General features: G+C 38.7%; 1 protein-coding gene across 1 annotated transcript in view; it reads left to right on the top strand.

Moving 5' to 3' along the window:
• ass1 (argininosuccinate synthase 1) overlaps window positions 1-17,199 on the top strand; it is a 60,300-nt gene that overhangs the window by 33,235 nt on the left and 9,866 nt on the right. The window contains exons 9-11 of the mRNA XM_049486384.1: window positions 6,174-6,264; window positions 10,632-10,716; window positions 11,663-11,727. Of these exons, the coding sequence (XP_049342341.1) occupies window positions 6,174-6,264; window positions 10,632-10,716; window positions 11,663-11,727 (241 nt within the window). The remainder of the gene's footprint in view (window positions 1-6,173; window positions 6,265-10,631; window positions 10,717-11,662; window positions 11,728-17,199) is intronic.

Here is a 17,199-nt window from a genome sequence, read left to right as displayed (position 1 = left end):
GATGGTTTAGAGAGACATGTCATCTGCTGGTGTTGATCCACTGTGTTTTATTATCAAGTCTAAAGTCAGTGCAGTGTTTTGGCCGGATTTTATTTTCCAGCAGGACTTGGCACACTGCCCACACTGCCAAAAGTACCAATTGGTCTTACAGTATATAATCATTTTAATTTTCTGAGATAATCTGAGATTTCATAATCATCAACAATAAAAAAAATAAACTCTTAAAATAGATCACTATATAATATAACATATGAGTGTCACATTTTGACCTGAATTACTGAAATACAGTATTTTTTTTTTTAAACTTTATTTTTATTTTTGTTTATGAGTAGAACAACAAAACAAACTGAGGCCATGGGGAGACAGCAGCAGGGTCACAGAATACCATACGTCTCTAGATACACCATTAGTTACACACCGGGCAGGGGAAGTGCATTGGGGGGGAGAGAAAAGAGGAAATAAAGTAAAATACATCAATAATTAAATATTGCACACAGGCTGTTCATTCTTCATTTGTGGATAGATGGGATGCATATTTAGTCCACTTATACCAGTACCTCATTCCTTTTTCTTTCTGTAATCTTAAAGAAAATGTCATCATTTCCATTCGGTATAGGTAATTAACAGTCTCTATAAAGAGGTCCATGTTGGGGGGGGGCTTCTTTTCAGCCAGCACTTTGTAATTGCCTTTTTCCCAGCTGCCAAGAGTACCTAAGCAAATAAGCATCACATTTATTTACAGATTTCGGTTTAATACCAAGGTACAACACAATGAAGGAGGAGTCAAGTGCCAAATCTAAAATTTCTGAGATTATCTTTCTTACCCCTTCCCAAAAAGGCTGAATGTAAGGGCACAGCCAAAATATATGGGCGTGGTCTGCTGGCCCCAACCCACACCCTCTCCAGCATTCACAAACAGATCTCATCTGTTTGGACTTTTGTTTAGGTGTGATAAAAAAAACGTATCTGATTCTTCCAGCAGAAGTCCCTCCAGACAAGGGAATTAGTAGAGCTGGACTGGGTCTTCCAAGCATTTATCCACGTCTCCTCTGTTAAGGGTACACCTAGTTCTTTCTCCCATCGTTGTTTTATATATTCAGTTGAGTTATTATTTAGATATCTTATGGCTGAATATAATCTTCCTATAAGGCTTTTATTACTTCCAGAGTCATATGCTGTTATGAATATTTGAATAAACAGTGAAGGTTCTTCTAAATTTGAAAGTTTTACTACTTTGTCAAAGTAGTGCCGCAGCTGTAAATACCTATAAAAGTCCTTTTTTTTCTAGTCCAAAGACCTGACAGAAATATCCAGTTCCCAATTTTTTACGATTTTACACAGAGCAGTTATACCAGAATGAGCCCAGTGTCTATATCTATGGTCCAGAGATCCTGGGACAAAGTCTGGGTCATAAGCTGGCCAGCTAAGTAATTTTGCTTCTCTCTGGAGTTGGAAGCCCCTAATTATCTCCATCCAAACAGTGAGTGAGAGTTTAATCCAGGGGCTTTTTAACCTTGCTATTTATCTTTATAATTGCAGCCCAGTATAGATTGTAAGGGGGTGTCCTGTAAGGACAGCTCAATGTCCTTCCACCTTGCTTCATACGCTGGATTGCACCAGTACACAATAGGTCTTAATTGAGCTGATAGGTAGTAATTCCTAAGACAGGGTAAGCTCACACCACCTTTCTCTCTTGGAAGTTGTAGGGTTGAATATTGCACACGTGGCCTTTTGTTATTCCAAAGAAATCTAGACAGTTGCTTGTCCCATTCCCTAAACTGCCCGTGTGGGACCTCCACTGGAAGTGATAAGAACAAATATAACACTCTAGGTAGAATATTCATTTTAATTGTCTGCACTCTATTACTAAAATCCAAAGGCAACTGACTCCACCTTTTAATATCCTCATTAAGGTTCTTAGTTATACAGTTATAGTTAATCTTGTATAGTAAGGATAAATCTTTTGTTATATATATTCCCAGGTACTTGATGTATGGGGAGGACCACTTGAGGTTGTTTAAATGAGTTCTGGTGAAGGAGTGTAGTGAAATGCCAATGTCTGGGTTTTGTTAATGTTAAGAACATACCCAGAATGACTCCCATACATGGACAAAATGTTCAGCAACCGAGGTATACCTAGTTCTGGATTTGAAAGGGAAATTAATACATCATCCGCATATAAACACACTCTGTACTCTCTGCCCATGATAGATATACCTTCTAGGCTTGAATCCTGCCTAATAGCTTGAGCCAGGGGTTCAATGAACAGATTGAATAAGGTAGGACTTGCAGGGCAGCCTTGTCTGCATCCACGTTGTAAATCAATGTAATCCGATAAACTCCCATTCACTTTAATCCTTGCCAAAGGAGAAGAATAAAGCGTGCGTATACAATTTATGAAGTCTTCACAAAAAACAAACTTGTTCATAACTTGAAAAAGAAATGAAGAGCCCTCCTTATGTTGTCTTGGGTTTGTCTGTTCTTTATGAAACCTGTCTGATCTTCATCAATCAAAAGAGGCATCACCTCCTCCATCTTTTTGGTTAATATAGACGCATACAGTTTGTAATCAGTATTAAGCACACTAATTGGTCTATATCCTGTACATTCCATCTTACTTTTGCTGTCTTTCGGGATAACAGATATAACAGCTTCTCTCCAGGATGGAGGCAATGCCCCCTCCTTCAGAACATAATTAAAACAGGGCTCAAGTTCTGTGAAAGTTCAAGTTCTGAGAAAGGAGCTGTTCTCTAAAGGTCTTATACCACTCTGGCGGAAACCCATCCGTGCCAGGCGATTTACTAGAATTAAGATTGGAAATTGCCTTGTCAATTTCCTCACTTGTTATTGGCGAAGTCAATTTATCATTATGTTGGGTACCTATACAGGGAAGGTCTAGAGAGTTTAGAAACTGCTCTATAGTGGGCCCATCAGTTTTATCAGGCTGAGTGTAAAGAGATTTGTAATATTTCTCAAATGCTTTCTGAATTCCAGTTAGGTCACTTACTATCTTATTTGAAATAGGGTCTCTAATTTTATATATTGTATGTTCTGCTTCTTTTTTCCGTAGTCTCCATGCTAGAGTTTTTAAAGATTTTGGACCTGCCTCATAATATTTTTGTTTCATGAATCGTATATTCTTCTCCACTTCTTCACTAAAGATTTTATCTATTTCTTGTCTGGTTAGTTTAATTTTCTCTAAGATAGAGGAAAGTTTGTTGGTACTAAGTTTGTTGTTCCAGATCCCTCAAATCTTTTTGTAAAGTGAACAACGTGATATTTTTTAACCGCTTCATCAATGCGGTTTTGGCTATAATTTTTCCCCTTAAGACTGCTTTAGATGCATCCCACAGAATAGATGGGCTTACCTCTCCATTGGCATTATCCTTTAAATATGTTTTTAAATCTGCCACAATTTCTGTTTTAAATAAGGCATCATTCAACATTCCAGTATTTAATCTCCACAATGTTTTCTTGGGAGTGCCATCTAGATGAAGTGTTGGGTATAAACAAGAATGGTCTGAAAGATCCATTGGACCTATGGTACAGTCCTTTAGACGGTGCATATCTCGGCTGTACATGAAGATATAATCTATTCTTGAGTGAACCGCATGTCGAGCAGAATAAAAAGTAAATTCCAAATCAGATTTATGTAGTTCCCTCCAAATATCAATTAAACCCAGATCTTGCAATATTTTATTCAATCTTTTTTCAGTAGGACTCTTTTTGCGTTTCTGATTTATTGTATCTAGTTTAGGATTTAAAAGCATATTAAAATCCCCTGCACAGATCAAAGTACCATATGTTTCAGATGCTATCAAATAAAATATTTTCCTGAAAAATGCCATGTCACTCCCCGGGGGAGCATATACGTTAAGTAATGTAACATCATTATGGTCGAGTTTACCTTTAACCAAAACAAATCTGCCTTCTTTATCCCTTATCTCAGATATAAGTTCAAAACTGATGGAGTTTGAGATTAATATTGCTACCCCTCTTTTTTTTACCCTTTTTATGTGATGAAAAAAAAGTGTTTCTGAATCCCAACTTTTTAAATTTTCCATGTTCATCATTGGACAGATGGGTCTCCTGCCAGAAAGCTATGTTCACCTTTTCCCTTTTAACCTTAGCTATCATTTTACTTCTTTTAATCGGGTTATTGAGCCCATTTACATTCACAGACAATACTTTATAATACTGGTGCATATATTGTAAATGTTGACATCATATGCTGCAGCACTCCAAAACAAGACCTCAAGAAACGAAAAACAACTGAACTATAATACAGATTATCCTCACTCTGGGCTTCCAAAACAAAAGATGCCATAAAGGCTCTAAACGTGAGGGGGAACAGGCCATCTACTGGGGTCCCCCATAAGGACATCCTTAGGGAAAGGGGAGAAAAGAAGTGGTGACGCGGTGTCTATAAACCTGCATCACAGCCCTTACAATGTCACTCAGTAAACTTAAGGAAGGTGTGTGAAAATCGAGTCCAGCTGTTCACAAATACCCAGTTTTACAGTGTCTTTATGGAGATTACTCATCCAATTCGGTGGACGCCGGCTCTGACCTCCGAAATCCCCGCAACTTCTCCCGCGCGTTCGTCTGGGGGTCCACTTTACTCCTGCTTCGGTGCGTGACAACTCCCCCGGTAATATTCCAGGATAGGAGTTTGGTGAGGGTTTCCTCAGTAATACCGCTGGCTTTGCTTGTTACCATAGAATCCAGATGAAACCCCCGCCTCCGTAGTTCCTCCGCAGCATGTGAAGCGCTTTGAAAAGTGACTGATTAACTAGTAACTGTGTGAGCGCCTCTTTAACGCCAATGTCCCAGGTTTTTGTATCCGCCATGCTTTCTTCCACCTCGCCCAGGCGCCTCTCCGCGTCATCAATTCGGTTAGAAGTGTCCTGAATCTTTTGGTGAATTTCGACTGAAAGGTCGTTTAATTGTTTTTCAATGTCCGCGGTGAAACTTTCGCGGAATTCAGCGAGTTCTTTTTTCAGCTCTAGTGTTGCTGCAGCCGTAACTTCACTCACCACTTGGCGAATTGAGCTTAGTGTTGCTGGTTCTTCATCAGCGGCGGCGCCATCTTTTGCTCCGAAAGCAGTGTTTGGGTTTTTCTTCTCCATTTCTTGCTCAGATTTGGCTTGTGGTTTTATCCTTCCCTTTTTGGATTTGTCCCCTTTCATCGCATGCCTAGATAGGTCAAATATGTACGAAGTAGCATTCGAGTTCGGGGAATTTAGAGAGGCTGATGCAGGAGCTAACTTACTGTGCGGCCATACCCGACGCAGCGCCAACCGGAAGCCCTAAATACAGTAACTTTTAAATGATATTCTCATTTTTTGAGATGCACTTTTACATTGACATTCCAAAAGTCATGGCACAGCAGTATGTATATTATGATTGTGATTATGATTGTGAAGCGGTACCTCAGTGGACGGCTTTGGAACGCCCACACCTGTATAATTATATAAGTTGTGAGGTGTTATCTTGTGAGTGAGGCTGATTAAACACTAGCCAGTGTGTTGATGGTATGGCAATGGATGCAAAATTTGTTTTGCACATGGTGTACATGGTGATACATGCGATGCGACACCCACAGCATTCTTTAGCTTCCAGTGTCCCAAGACTTTGGACATTTCGGTGTATAGTGTATAGTAAATGATCTTTTGTCATGTTATGGTGTCAATAAACTAAAAATAAGCTAATATTGCGATTCACCTCACAAGAGACGATATATCACCAGGCACCTTGTTTGACCTTGATGTACAGTATGTTGTCTTTATATGTGTTTAGTGTTACAGAGCCATTACAGACACTTCTATAGTCTAGGTGAGGGTGGGGGGTTTATACATACTCCATTTGTCATTTTCCTCTATCCCCACCTGCATGGCTGCAGTACTCGGCCCCCAGCTGAGAGGGCAACGCAGGGGAAAATGAAACCAAACAGAGGAGAAAAATGGCACATTGATTTTTTTTTCTTCGTTTTTTGAGCATGTGCATTGCTCTTATATCTTACAGGCATTTTAATGCTTTTCCTTATCCTCAATCATTCCTGGTCTACTGTAGATCAAGTCCTTCTTTCACACGGATAACACGGGTGTCTCAGTCCTGGTTGTAATATCACTGAAAATAAGCTTTTCTCATTATTGTTTCCTCATCTTCTGCAGAGTCACGCTCCCTCTGACCTCTATCTGATGACCAAGAACCCAGAAGACGCACCAAACACACCAGACGAGCTGGAGATAGAGTTTAAAAAAGGTATATGCGTGTGTGTGTGTGTGTGTGTGTGTGTGTGTGTGTGTTTTGGCTCCATCATCAGTCACTCTGTGTGATTGGAGTCGGACCCCCTGCCGGGTGGTGTGATATTGCCGTTAGATGAAGAACCAGCATTACACTCCCTCATCTTCCCAACACACACTCTTACAGCACCAGGGCCCAAACACATGGCTGTTGGCTGTGAGGATTTGATTGTATTGTAAATTCAGAGCACAAGCGAGCGTTAGTGAATTCTGAATGATAGATGATCACCACCCAACCCTACCTTGTTCCCTACTCCCCCAGTAAAAACTTTTACCAATATTAAACAAGACTCAACAGCCAAATTTACAGTGGCTTGCAAAAGTATTCAGACTCCTTGAACTTTTCCATATTAATATTTTATTGGTATTTAATGTGAAAGACCAACACAAAGTGGTATACAGCTGTGAAGTCCAAAGAACACACCAGACAGGTTCCAAATCCTGCTGGAAAATGAAATCCGCACCTCCATAAAAGTTATCAGCAGAGGGAAGCATGAAGTGCTGTAAGATTTTGTTGGAAAACAAAACTGCACTGACTTTAGACTCGATAATAAAACACAGTGGTTCAACACCAGCAGATGAACATGTCTCTCCAAACAAACCATCACTGATTGGTGGAAACTTCACACTAGACCTCGAGCAGTTTGGACTGTGTGTCTCTCCACTCTTCCTCCAGACTCTGCTCCCTTGATTTACAAATGAAATGTAAAATTTGCTGATGATCAGTGATGGTTTGGAGAGACATGTCATCTGCTGGTGTTGATCCACTGTGTTTTATTATCAAGTCTAAAGTCAGTGCAGTATTTTTGACGGATTTTATTTTCCACCAGGACTTGGCACACTGCCCACACTTCTTGCACAAACACATGGCTGTTGGCTGTGAGGATTTTATTGTATTGTATATTCAGAGAACAAGCGAGCGTTAGTGATTTCTGAATGGTAGATGATCACCACCCAACCCTACCTTGTTTCCTAAATGTTTTATGTATTTAATGTTTTATGTAGTAAATGTCATATGTACTTTGGCTGATTCTCAGCATTAAGAGACTCAGATCAGATTGGATTTAAAATAACTTGATTGGAGCATCCCTAAATAATAGAAAATGTGTTTTTTGGAGTATAGACTTCTGTTTTGGAGCACTGTTGGCCTCAAAGCTTGAGTTTAAAACCTAGACACTGAACAAGTCTGTGCTGATTTAAATTCAGTGCAAAACCTGAGTGTAAATCTAACGTCCTTCTTTAAATCCAGCTCAAAAAAACCCTAACAAACCTCTGTGAGCGCTCACTTTCCCAAGCCTGGCAGTAACGTGATTGGATCAGACAGTGATGTCATTGTGCTCGGTTTAAGCCAGTTAGTCTATGATCCGCTCTCAGATGCGCAATCAGTATTCATAGATATTTTAGCCACCTCCATTTAGTGCCCATGAGAAAAGCTGGTTTACTGACACTTACAAAAGATGCCCCCCTCCTCCCTCCATCGCCCCCTCCTTCTCCTCCTCTTTCTTTTTTATTTTTTTCATCCTTAAAAAAAAAAAATCGGAGGCCTAAACTTCTTATTCGCTGCTCTTTTCTTTTCTTCGCCTCTTACTTTCTCAGCGCATTTTCTCAGTGATTATAAAGAATTTTAAACCAGTAAACCTTTTTCCTCTTGTCATTTTACAACCCCGGCCCCCCAAAGACCCCCAGAATCCCCCCCACCCCAGCGCCCTCGCTCCTTTTCCTCCTTTTTCTGTGTCTTCTCTCGCGCTGTGAAAGAGGAGAGATAGGGTCCCGAGGAAGAGAAAGAGAGAGGAAAAATGTAAAGCTTTAATTTTTCCTACAACTGTGTCTGCAGGGCCATTGTTCTGCATAGCGGTGGTATTCGGTCGAAAGGGGGGGCGAGTGAATGCAGGAGCTCTACATTGATGGAGTGATAGAGGGAGCAAACGAATGGGAGAGAGAGAGAGAGAGCGAGGGATGGAGGGGAGGGGCCAGATGAGGGACTCCAGCGTCCACGCTGTGGTTTAATTTATTTGAACTTTTAATCTAATTATTAACTATTTGGGCCGATCCCCGGCTTTATTAGCGGGGCGCGGCCTGCTCCTCCGGGGCGCCCTCGTGGCCCAGGGCGTTCTGCAGGGGATATGGGAATGGGCCGCGTGACAAAAGCCCTTGTCTGAAAATATTTTGTCAAGTCCCCCCATTTTTTTTGTTGGTTTTTTAACGTGTCATTCCGGCAGGGCCCGAGAAAGGCCGGCCCGAAAAACGCTCCAGTCCATCGTGATTGGCAACTGCAAGCATGCTAAATGCTAATGAGCTGCCCAGATGCATAGAGCAGGGGTGTGATGGGGGGGGGGATGAGGGGGGGGGGTGTATGAAGTAGAAGACCATCAGCACTTTGAAAAGAGTCCTGCTCTTTCTTCTTCATGCCTCGCTCAGCTCCACACAACAGCTCTAAATCCTGCTCTATTGCATCTCTTTCACCTCTGGCCCCAGAGTTGCTCGTTTACTGCTATGAATAAGTGCCTATTGACAGTGATTTATTTATAGGGGCGATGAGGGCATTGCGCCGCTTATACATCCTGCTGGAGAACATAAAGGGTTCTAGACTGTGGCCTTCGTACTGCTCATCCCTGCTCATACTGGGGTTGGATAGCTGGATGGGTGGATGGACAGATTATATACAGCTCTGGAGAAAAATTAAGAGACCACTTCAGTTTCTGAATCAGTTTCTCTGATGTTGCTAATTATAGGTTTATGTTTGAGTAAAATGAAGCTCATTTAGAGCCTTTTTTGCAGAAAATGAGAAGCTTTCAGACCTCAAATAATGCAAAGAAAACAAGTTCATATTCATAAAGTTTTAAGAGTTCAGAAATCAATATTTGGTGGAATAACCCTGGTGGTTTTTGATCAGTTTTTATGCATCTTGGCATCATGCTCCACCAGTCTTACACACTGCTTTTAGATAACTTTACTCCTGGTGCAAAAATTCAAGCAGTTCAGTTTGGTTGGATGGCTTGTGATCATCCATCTTCCTCTTGATTATATTCCAGACGTTTTTCAGTTGGTACAATCAAAGAGACTTTTTTAAGTGGTCTCTTATTGTTTTCCAGAGCTGTAGATAAAGAGAAATACATTAATGAATGGATAATAAGTGCTGATGGAAGATGGGCAGGTGGATGGATAAACAGACAAACCGATGGATGAATGGATGGATGGATGAACACAGATGATGGGCAAATAAATGGATGTGCAGGTGGATATAAAGATACAGACATATAGACAGACAGACAGACAGATGAATAAATGGATGTGCAGGTGGATATATAGATAGATATATTGATTGATGGGTGGATAGATGAATAGAGAATAAATAGATTAAAAGATACATGGAAAAAGGTTGGATTGACCAATATATAAAAGTATGGATGGATAGACGGGTTGGATAGATGCATAAATTCATGATAAATGGATGTATAGATGATAGACAGACCACTGGATGGATAGACAAACAGATGAATGGATAGATGGATGAATATACAGGTAGATAGATAGATAGATAGATAGATAGATAGATAGATAGATAGATAGATAGATAGATAGATAGATAGAGTATGTTTTACAGGTGAATGGATGATGAAAAATGATATCTAGATAGACAGATGAATGGATACATTGATGAACAGATGAATGGGTGGATGGATAAAGAGTTATATTGGTGGACTATAGTTTCTGCTTTTTTATTTTCTTTTTTCTTGTCTAACCCTCTACCCTTTCTTTTCACTATTTATTTTTATTACTTTGTCTTTTCATTTCTTTTTTTAAGTACTTTCCACTCTTACCTTCTTTCTTAACTCTCTCTTTCTCTCTCTCTCTCTCTCTCTCTCTCAGTGCTGGATGGGTGTGTGTGGTGTGTAATTAAATTAGGACGAGCTGTGCTCTGATTTCACACTCTTCTAAGCTCTGGGGTTTTGAATTTATTACTGCTTTTATTCAGGATCCATTGAGGTAGATTTACTCACACTACCATTCACCTCAACCCCCCCCCCCCGCCCCCCCCCCCCCCCCCCGAGTTCCACCCCAACATCACACATAATACTCTCACACTCTACATTACACTCTGTATCACCCTCCACCTCATTCTTTACACTCGCAGTTCAAACTTAAGTTAGTCATACTATAAAACTATAAAGGACTGTGATGAGAGGTTACTGGTGGGTAGTGTACCTCCTGGTGAGAGATCACCTGCTGTTACTCATGCCTCTGCTCTGCTTTTAGAGCAAGGCCCAGTGTAGATTATTATACTGTAAAGTATGATTTGTGTATGTGTTGCTTTCTCTCTGACAGGTGTGCCGGTTAAAGTGACTCACCTGAAGGAAGGAAAGACCAAGGACACGCCGCTGGACATCTTCTGCTACCTCAATGAAGTGGGGTAGGTTAAAGTAGTGTTTCCATTTGAGCCCAGACCAAAAAATGTATGTTCCAGTGTTTGTTTAAATATGCAGGGGTTGGACAATGAAACTGAAACACCTGTCCTTATTTTAGTGTGGGAGGTTTCATGGCTAAATTGGAGCAGCCTGGTGTCCAATCTTCATTAATTGCACATTATTGCACCAGTAAGAGCAGAGTGTGAAGGTTCAATTAGCAGGGTAAGAGCACAGTTTTGCTCAAAATATTGCAATGCACACAACATTATGGGTGACATACCAGAGTTCAAAAGAGGACAAATTGTTGGTGCACGTCTTGCTGGAGCATCTGTTACCAAGACAGCAAGTCTTTGTGATGTATCAAGAGCCACGGTATCCAGGGTAATGTCAGCATACCACCAAGAAGGACCAACCACATCCAACAGGATTAACTGTGGACGCTGTAAGAGGAAGCTGTCTGAAAGGGATGTTCGGGTGCTAACCCGGATTGTATCCAAAAAACATAAAACCGCGGCTGCTCACATCACGGCACAATTCAGTGTGCACCTCAACTCTCCTGTTTCCACCAGAACTGTCTGTCAGGACAATAAATTATTGTGCTCTAAAACCAGGTGTTTCAGTTTCATTGTCCAACCCCTGTATCATCTGAATCACTCTTTTAATCCAAGAAAAAATGCTCTTATTTACCTTTTAAAAAGCCATTTAAGTGCCTAATTAAAGGGCAGATTACTGTTTTCCTCGGGTTTTGAGAGCTTGGCGTGAGACAGCGTAGTTGGGGGCAGGGCTGGTAACATCATGGGCCTTGCATTGTTTAATATCGCGATATATATATATATATATATATATATATATATATATATACATATACATTTGCAATGTTAATTTTTTCCAATATCATGCAGCCCTACTTATAACACTTTTTTTTTTCTTTCTTTCCTTTTCCCCTCTCAGTGGAAAGCATGGAATTGGCCGAATTGACATTGTAGAAAACCGCTTCATCGGAATGAAGTCCAGAGGTACCGTCTTCATCTTTTTTTTTTTTTTTTTTTAAACAGTTCTTTACTTCTTTCTTACGTAAAATATAGGGTTTAAAATGAAGATTTAGCCAGAAGCCTAATTTACCCCATTATCTCAAGTGTAGTCAAGAGTTGTAATAGATTACATATAATGTTATATGGTTATAAACCATTGGAGTTATGGTCTCTTTTTATAGTCTGTGCCATGCTGTTGTTTTGTCCGTGTTTGCCACTCCAGAAATGAATAAGTGGCAGGCTGTTGCTGCAAAATACAACCCTAATTCTAAAAAAACCTGGGATGCTGTGTAAAATGAAAATATATATAAATATAAATATAAACAGAAGGCAATCATTTGTAAATCTCATAGACCCACATTTTATTCACAACAGAACATAGAACACATTTCAGATGTCCAATAAATGGACATTAGATAAGACATTTACCATTTCATAAAAACATGTAGAACTTCTTATTTAAAACTTGATGTCGGGAACACATCTTAAATAAGTTAGGACATGGGGACAAAAAGCCACTAATAAAAATCTTGTCCATACTATGACTGCTTTTTGTCCCAATTTACTTCTTTTATGGAACTAAAATAATATGTCCACTTAAGATTTAGCACAGGGCTAACTTCTGGAGCATTAGCGTCTTTTAACATTAGCTTCAGTGGACAACTAACCAGTTCAGTTCAAAACTAACAAAACCAAACCTAAGACCCCAAACATGTCTTGTCTTATGGGCTACATTTGTGGAAATTTGAATCTTGGTCTGTCTCGTTTTAAATTTTTTCTCAATCAGAGTTACGTTATCTCTCTCTGTCTCTTTTAAACTTTCTCTTCATTGGAGTCTCGTTTGTATCTTCCTCTCAATAAGTCTCATTTTTATCTCTCTGTGTCTTACTTATCTTTCTCTTTGTCTGTTTTTATGTCTCGTTTTTATCCTTTTTTGTCTCTCTTATATCTTTCTCTCAATCTGAGTTTTGTATTTGTCTCTCTGTCTCTCGTTTTTATCTTTTTCTCAATTTGAGTCTTGTTTTTATCTTGCTCTGTCTCAGTTTTATCTCTCTCTGTTTAAATTTTATATATTTTTCTCAATCTCTGAGATTAGCATAATGCTAATTGCTGGAGTGTTAGCTTCTTTTAGCAACATTATCCTCTTATCTCCAGTTCCAAAACTAAAGAAACTAAACTTCAGACCCCAAACATGTCTTGTCTGATGGGCTACATTTGTAGAAACGGGGGAAATTGTGTGCGTTTGCTTTCTGACCAGGCTTTAACCTTCTTTTTTAGCTTTTGTCTTGACGGAGTGGGTCCGCTCGGGACCCCGCTAACTCTCAGTTTGTCACAGTAATCTCCTCCGTCACTCTGCTGTGACTGGCAAATTGACTCTCCGCCCAGTGCCTTTGCTGTCGGCTGCAGAGTGGCAGGTAGAAATTGGAAAATCCTGAATATCAGTTTTTTTTTTTCTTTGGTTTGTATTTTATTTTATTTTTATTTATTTATTTATTCCTTTGTGGCAGTCGTCGGCTCTGAGAGCCGGGACTGTTCCCGTGGAGGAGGTGGGGGAGTGAGGCGAGGGCAGTGCGGTGCAGGAACTGTGCTGACAGCCTGTGTTTATAACACAGTCTGCAGGAATGAAGTGCGGCGAGGGTCCGGGCGAGTGTGCGCTCGTGAGTCCTGGTGCTTCTGACGAGGCGGTGACCGTGTGGGTCATCTGAGTGGCAGATTGGAAATGGCTTGTCAGTTGACAGTTGTCATCTGAATAATACCACAAAGCAGATTTGCGGTGGACCTGGCAACCCGCGCTTTCTGACCATTAGCATCTGTTGTGTGAGTTTGTCATTTTGTCTGTCACTCTGTCGCTCAGGCTGTGTGGAGGAATTGAGATTTCTGCGGGACAGTTTGACCAGGCCGCCTCAGAGAACGCTGTTTACCTGTAATCAGACATTTGTGTCCTGTTCTGATTATCACTTGTTTTTTTATCCCTCTTTGTCTCGTTTTAATCTTTCTCTTTAGTTGAGCCTCGTTTTAATCTGTCTCACTTATCTCTCATTGTCTCATCTTTATCTCTGTCTCGTTTTTATCTTTCTCTACTCCCGTGTCCCCATTTTATCTCTCTGTTTCATTTATATGTCTCTCTCAATCTGAGTTTGTTTTTATCTCTGTCTCTTGTTTTTATCTTTCTCTTAATCTGAGTCTCACTTTTTTCCCTCTCTATTTTTGTTTCTATTTTTCTCTCAATCTCAGTGTCGTTTTTATCTCTCTGCCCCAATTTTCTTTGTCTCAATCTAAGTCTTGTTTTTATCTCATTGTCTCTCTTTTCTGATTTTTCTTCCTCTTAATCTGAGTCTGTTTTTTTCTCTGTCTCATTTTTATCTTTCTTTGTCTTGTTTTTGTCCTTCTCTTAATCAGAGTCTTGTTTTTATTTCTCATTGTCTTGTTTTTATCTGTCTCTTCTTCGTTTTTATCCTGCTCTTAATCTAAATCTGAGTGTCATTTTTATATTTTTCTCAATCTGTGTCTTGTTTTTTTTTTATCTTTTTCTCATTTTTATCTTTCTTCGTCTCGTTTTTATCCTCTCAATTAGAGTTAGAGTGGTTTTATCTCTCTCTTTTAATCTGAGTCTCATTTTTATCTCTCTAATTTTTATATTTCTTTCAATCTGAGTGTCATTTTTATCTTTGTCTCACTTTTATCCCTCATTGTTTCATTTTTATCTCTGTCTCATTTTAATTTTCTTTACTTCTGTGAGTCTCCATTTTATCTCTCTCTGTCTCATTCATATCATTCTCTCAATCTGAGTCTCATTTTTATCTTGGTCTGTCTTGTCTTTATCTTTCTCTAAATCTGAGTATCGCATATATATATATATCTCTGTTTGTGTTTGTATCTTTCTATAAATCTGAGTCTTGTTTTTAGCTCTCTCTCTCTTGTTTTTATCCTTCTCTCAATCAAAGACTTTTTATCTCTCATTGCCTTGTTTTTGTCTCTCTGCCTTGTTTTTAGCTTTTTTTTTATCTCAGTCTCGTTTTTATCTTGGTCTGTCTTGTCTTTATCTTTCTCTCAATCTCTTTCTCATTTTTATATTTCTCTTACTCTTATCTTTCTCTCTATCTCTCATTTTTATCTTTCCCTTAAGCTGAGTCTCATTTTTATCTTTCTTTCAATTCTAGTTTTTATATCTCTGTGCCTTGTTTTTAGCTCTCTGTCTCGTTTTTTTTCTCTTTCTGTCTGTGTTAGCGGCGAGTTTGAATTAAAGTAGCTGAATATGTTCATTAGAAGGGGTGTCCAAAATATTTGGATAAATAGTGAAACACGCTTCACTGCTGTTAGCTAGACCTCAGGTTATACACAGCTCAGAGTTATCTGATGGCAGTAAGGTATGTGTGTGTGTGTGTGTGTGGTGTTTGAAGTGTTAAAGCCTGGTGTTAATTGAGGTATATCTGCTCAGATAACAGTGAGAATGCTAAGCTGCTAAGCTAAACCTGTGTTAGCAGGGTGGGATGCCCACAGGCCTCAAACCCTGATCAGTTTGACCACACACACACAGACACACACACACACACATACCCACACACACACACACTTGCATACCTACCTTAAAATATGTCTTTCTCTCAATCTGAGTCTCATTTTTATACGTGTCTCGTTTATAGCTTTTTCTCTCAATCACAGCATTATTTTTTATATCAGTTTCATTTTTATTTCTTCTGTCTTATTTGTATCTTTCTCTCAATTGGAGTCTCATTATTATCTGTCTCATCTTTATCCTTTCTGTGTCATTTATATATTTCTCTTAATCAGAGTCTCATTTTTATATTTCAAATTTTGATCTCTATTGTCTCAATTATATCTTTCTCTAAATCGGAGTCCCTTTTTATATCTGCATCATCTTTATCTCTTCTGTCTCATTTTTTATCTTTCTCTCAATCAGAGTCTCATTTTTATATCTTTTGTTTCATTAATATTTTTCTCAATCCGAATTGAATTTTTTTCCTCTTCTGTTTCATTTATATCTTTCTCTCAATTGAAGTCTCATTTTTATATGTCGCTGTCTTATTTTTCTCACTTTCTGTCTTCTCTGAGTCCTGTTTTTATATTGCTTGGTCTCATTTTTATCTGTCTCTTAATCAGACACTTTTTAAATCTTTCTTTTTTTTCTCATTTTTGTATTATTTTTTTTTTCTCCCTCTCCTTATGCATTTATCTCTTTTGACTCTCAGTCCCTCTCTCTCTCTTCTCTTGTGGTGTTTAAGTGCTGCTGCTGGTGTTGTAGGAGATGGTGTTAGGTCTATAGATTAGGAGTTGTTTTATCAGATTCTGGTAACGGAAGTAAACTAATCTTTCAGCTCTAAATCCACACTCTGATGTATCAGATTCCCTCCTCTCAGTGCTTTAGAGATCAGTGCTTCTCTAAATCCTGTTTTGGTCGGGAGGGTCTGCAGCTATTCTGACAGAATTCTTTCTCTGGGGGCTTCAGGTCTTTCTCAATTAACCTTTTAATTCCAGAACCAAATACATCTGTTTTTAACCTTTAGAAGTAGTTGTTTTTACCAATAAAAGGATTTTAATTAGAACATTAGTCAATTCATCAATCAATCATTCAATCAGTTCACCAATTAATCAGTCAATCAATACACAACTTCTAAACAAGTTGTTTGTGCTGTGATTTAATTGATTTAAAATGATATTCTGAAACAAATTTATTGATGTATATTATCATACGTCATTGTGTATGGTGTCCTATACAAATGCTCATTGATTGCAGGTGTATATCACTCATTTTTAACCTTTTAAAAGTGCTTCATCTTTCGTCCTGTGAAAAAAAAAATTCTAAACTAAACTGCAGATGTATAGAAGGATGGATCTTCTATTTTAGCAATCCAAATAAACCTATTTAAATTACTAAATATAAAAAATACAGTGCCATATTTGCATTTCAGGTTTGTGTAATTGAAGTTTAAGTAGGAACTCTTAAAAAAAAAAAAAAAAACTGAAAATGAAAGAAATTAAAATTATATTTCCTACATCTGTGCTGTTGACAAGCAGGCAAATATACAAATTAATTTCAATAAATACAGTATATGTAATGATTAAATATGCTGATGTTTGTATAATTGGAGTTGACACATCTTACCAATAAAGGGAAAACCTGAAAATGGTCATGTAAAACATATAAAAGGAAAAAAATGAACAATAAAACAAATTTATAAGGTTCTACTCCAAACAACAAAGTATTGGACAGTTTCTCGACTTTAGAGCTGTGAAACCATGTATATTTCTGTGTCCAAGAAACAACAAAAAGGCTAACTTTTTCAGAAAAGTGTTTTTACATAGTGAAATATCTCATATCTAGACCGGCCCTACGGTCTAACTGCTGCTCATCACATGTAATTGGGTGAGGGCCATTCTACCCACCTATAGAATGTGAGACCAGTTATGGCACACTTTTATCAAATAATAATAGGA

This window comes from Astyanax mexicanus, chromosome 1 (genome assembly GCF_023375975.1).
Source record: "Astyanax mexicanus isolate ESR-SI-001 chromosome 1, AstMex3_surface, whole genome shotgun sequence".
NCBI lineage: Eukaryota > Metazoa > Chordata > Actinopteri > Characiformes > Acestrorhamphidae > Astyanax > Astyanax mexicanus.
Note: the sequence above shows the minus strand (reverse complement) of the source record. Positions and strands in the feature narration are given on the sequence as shown.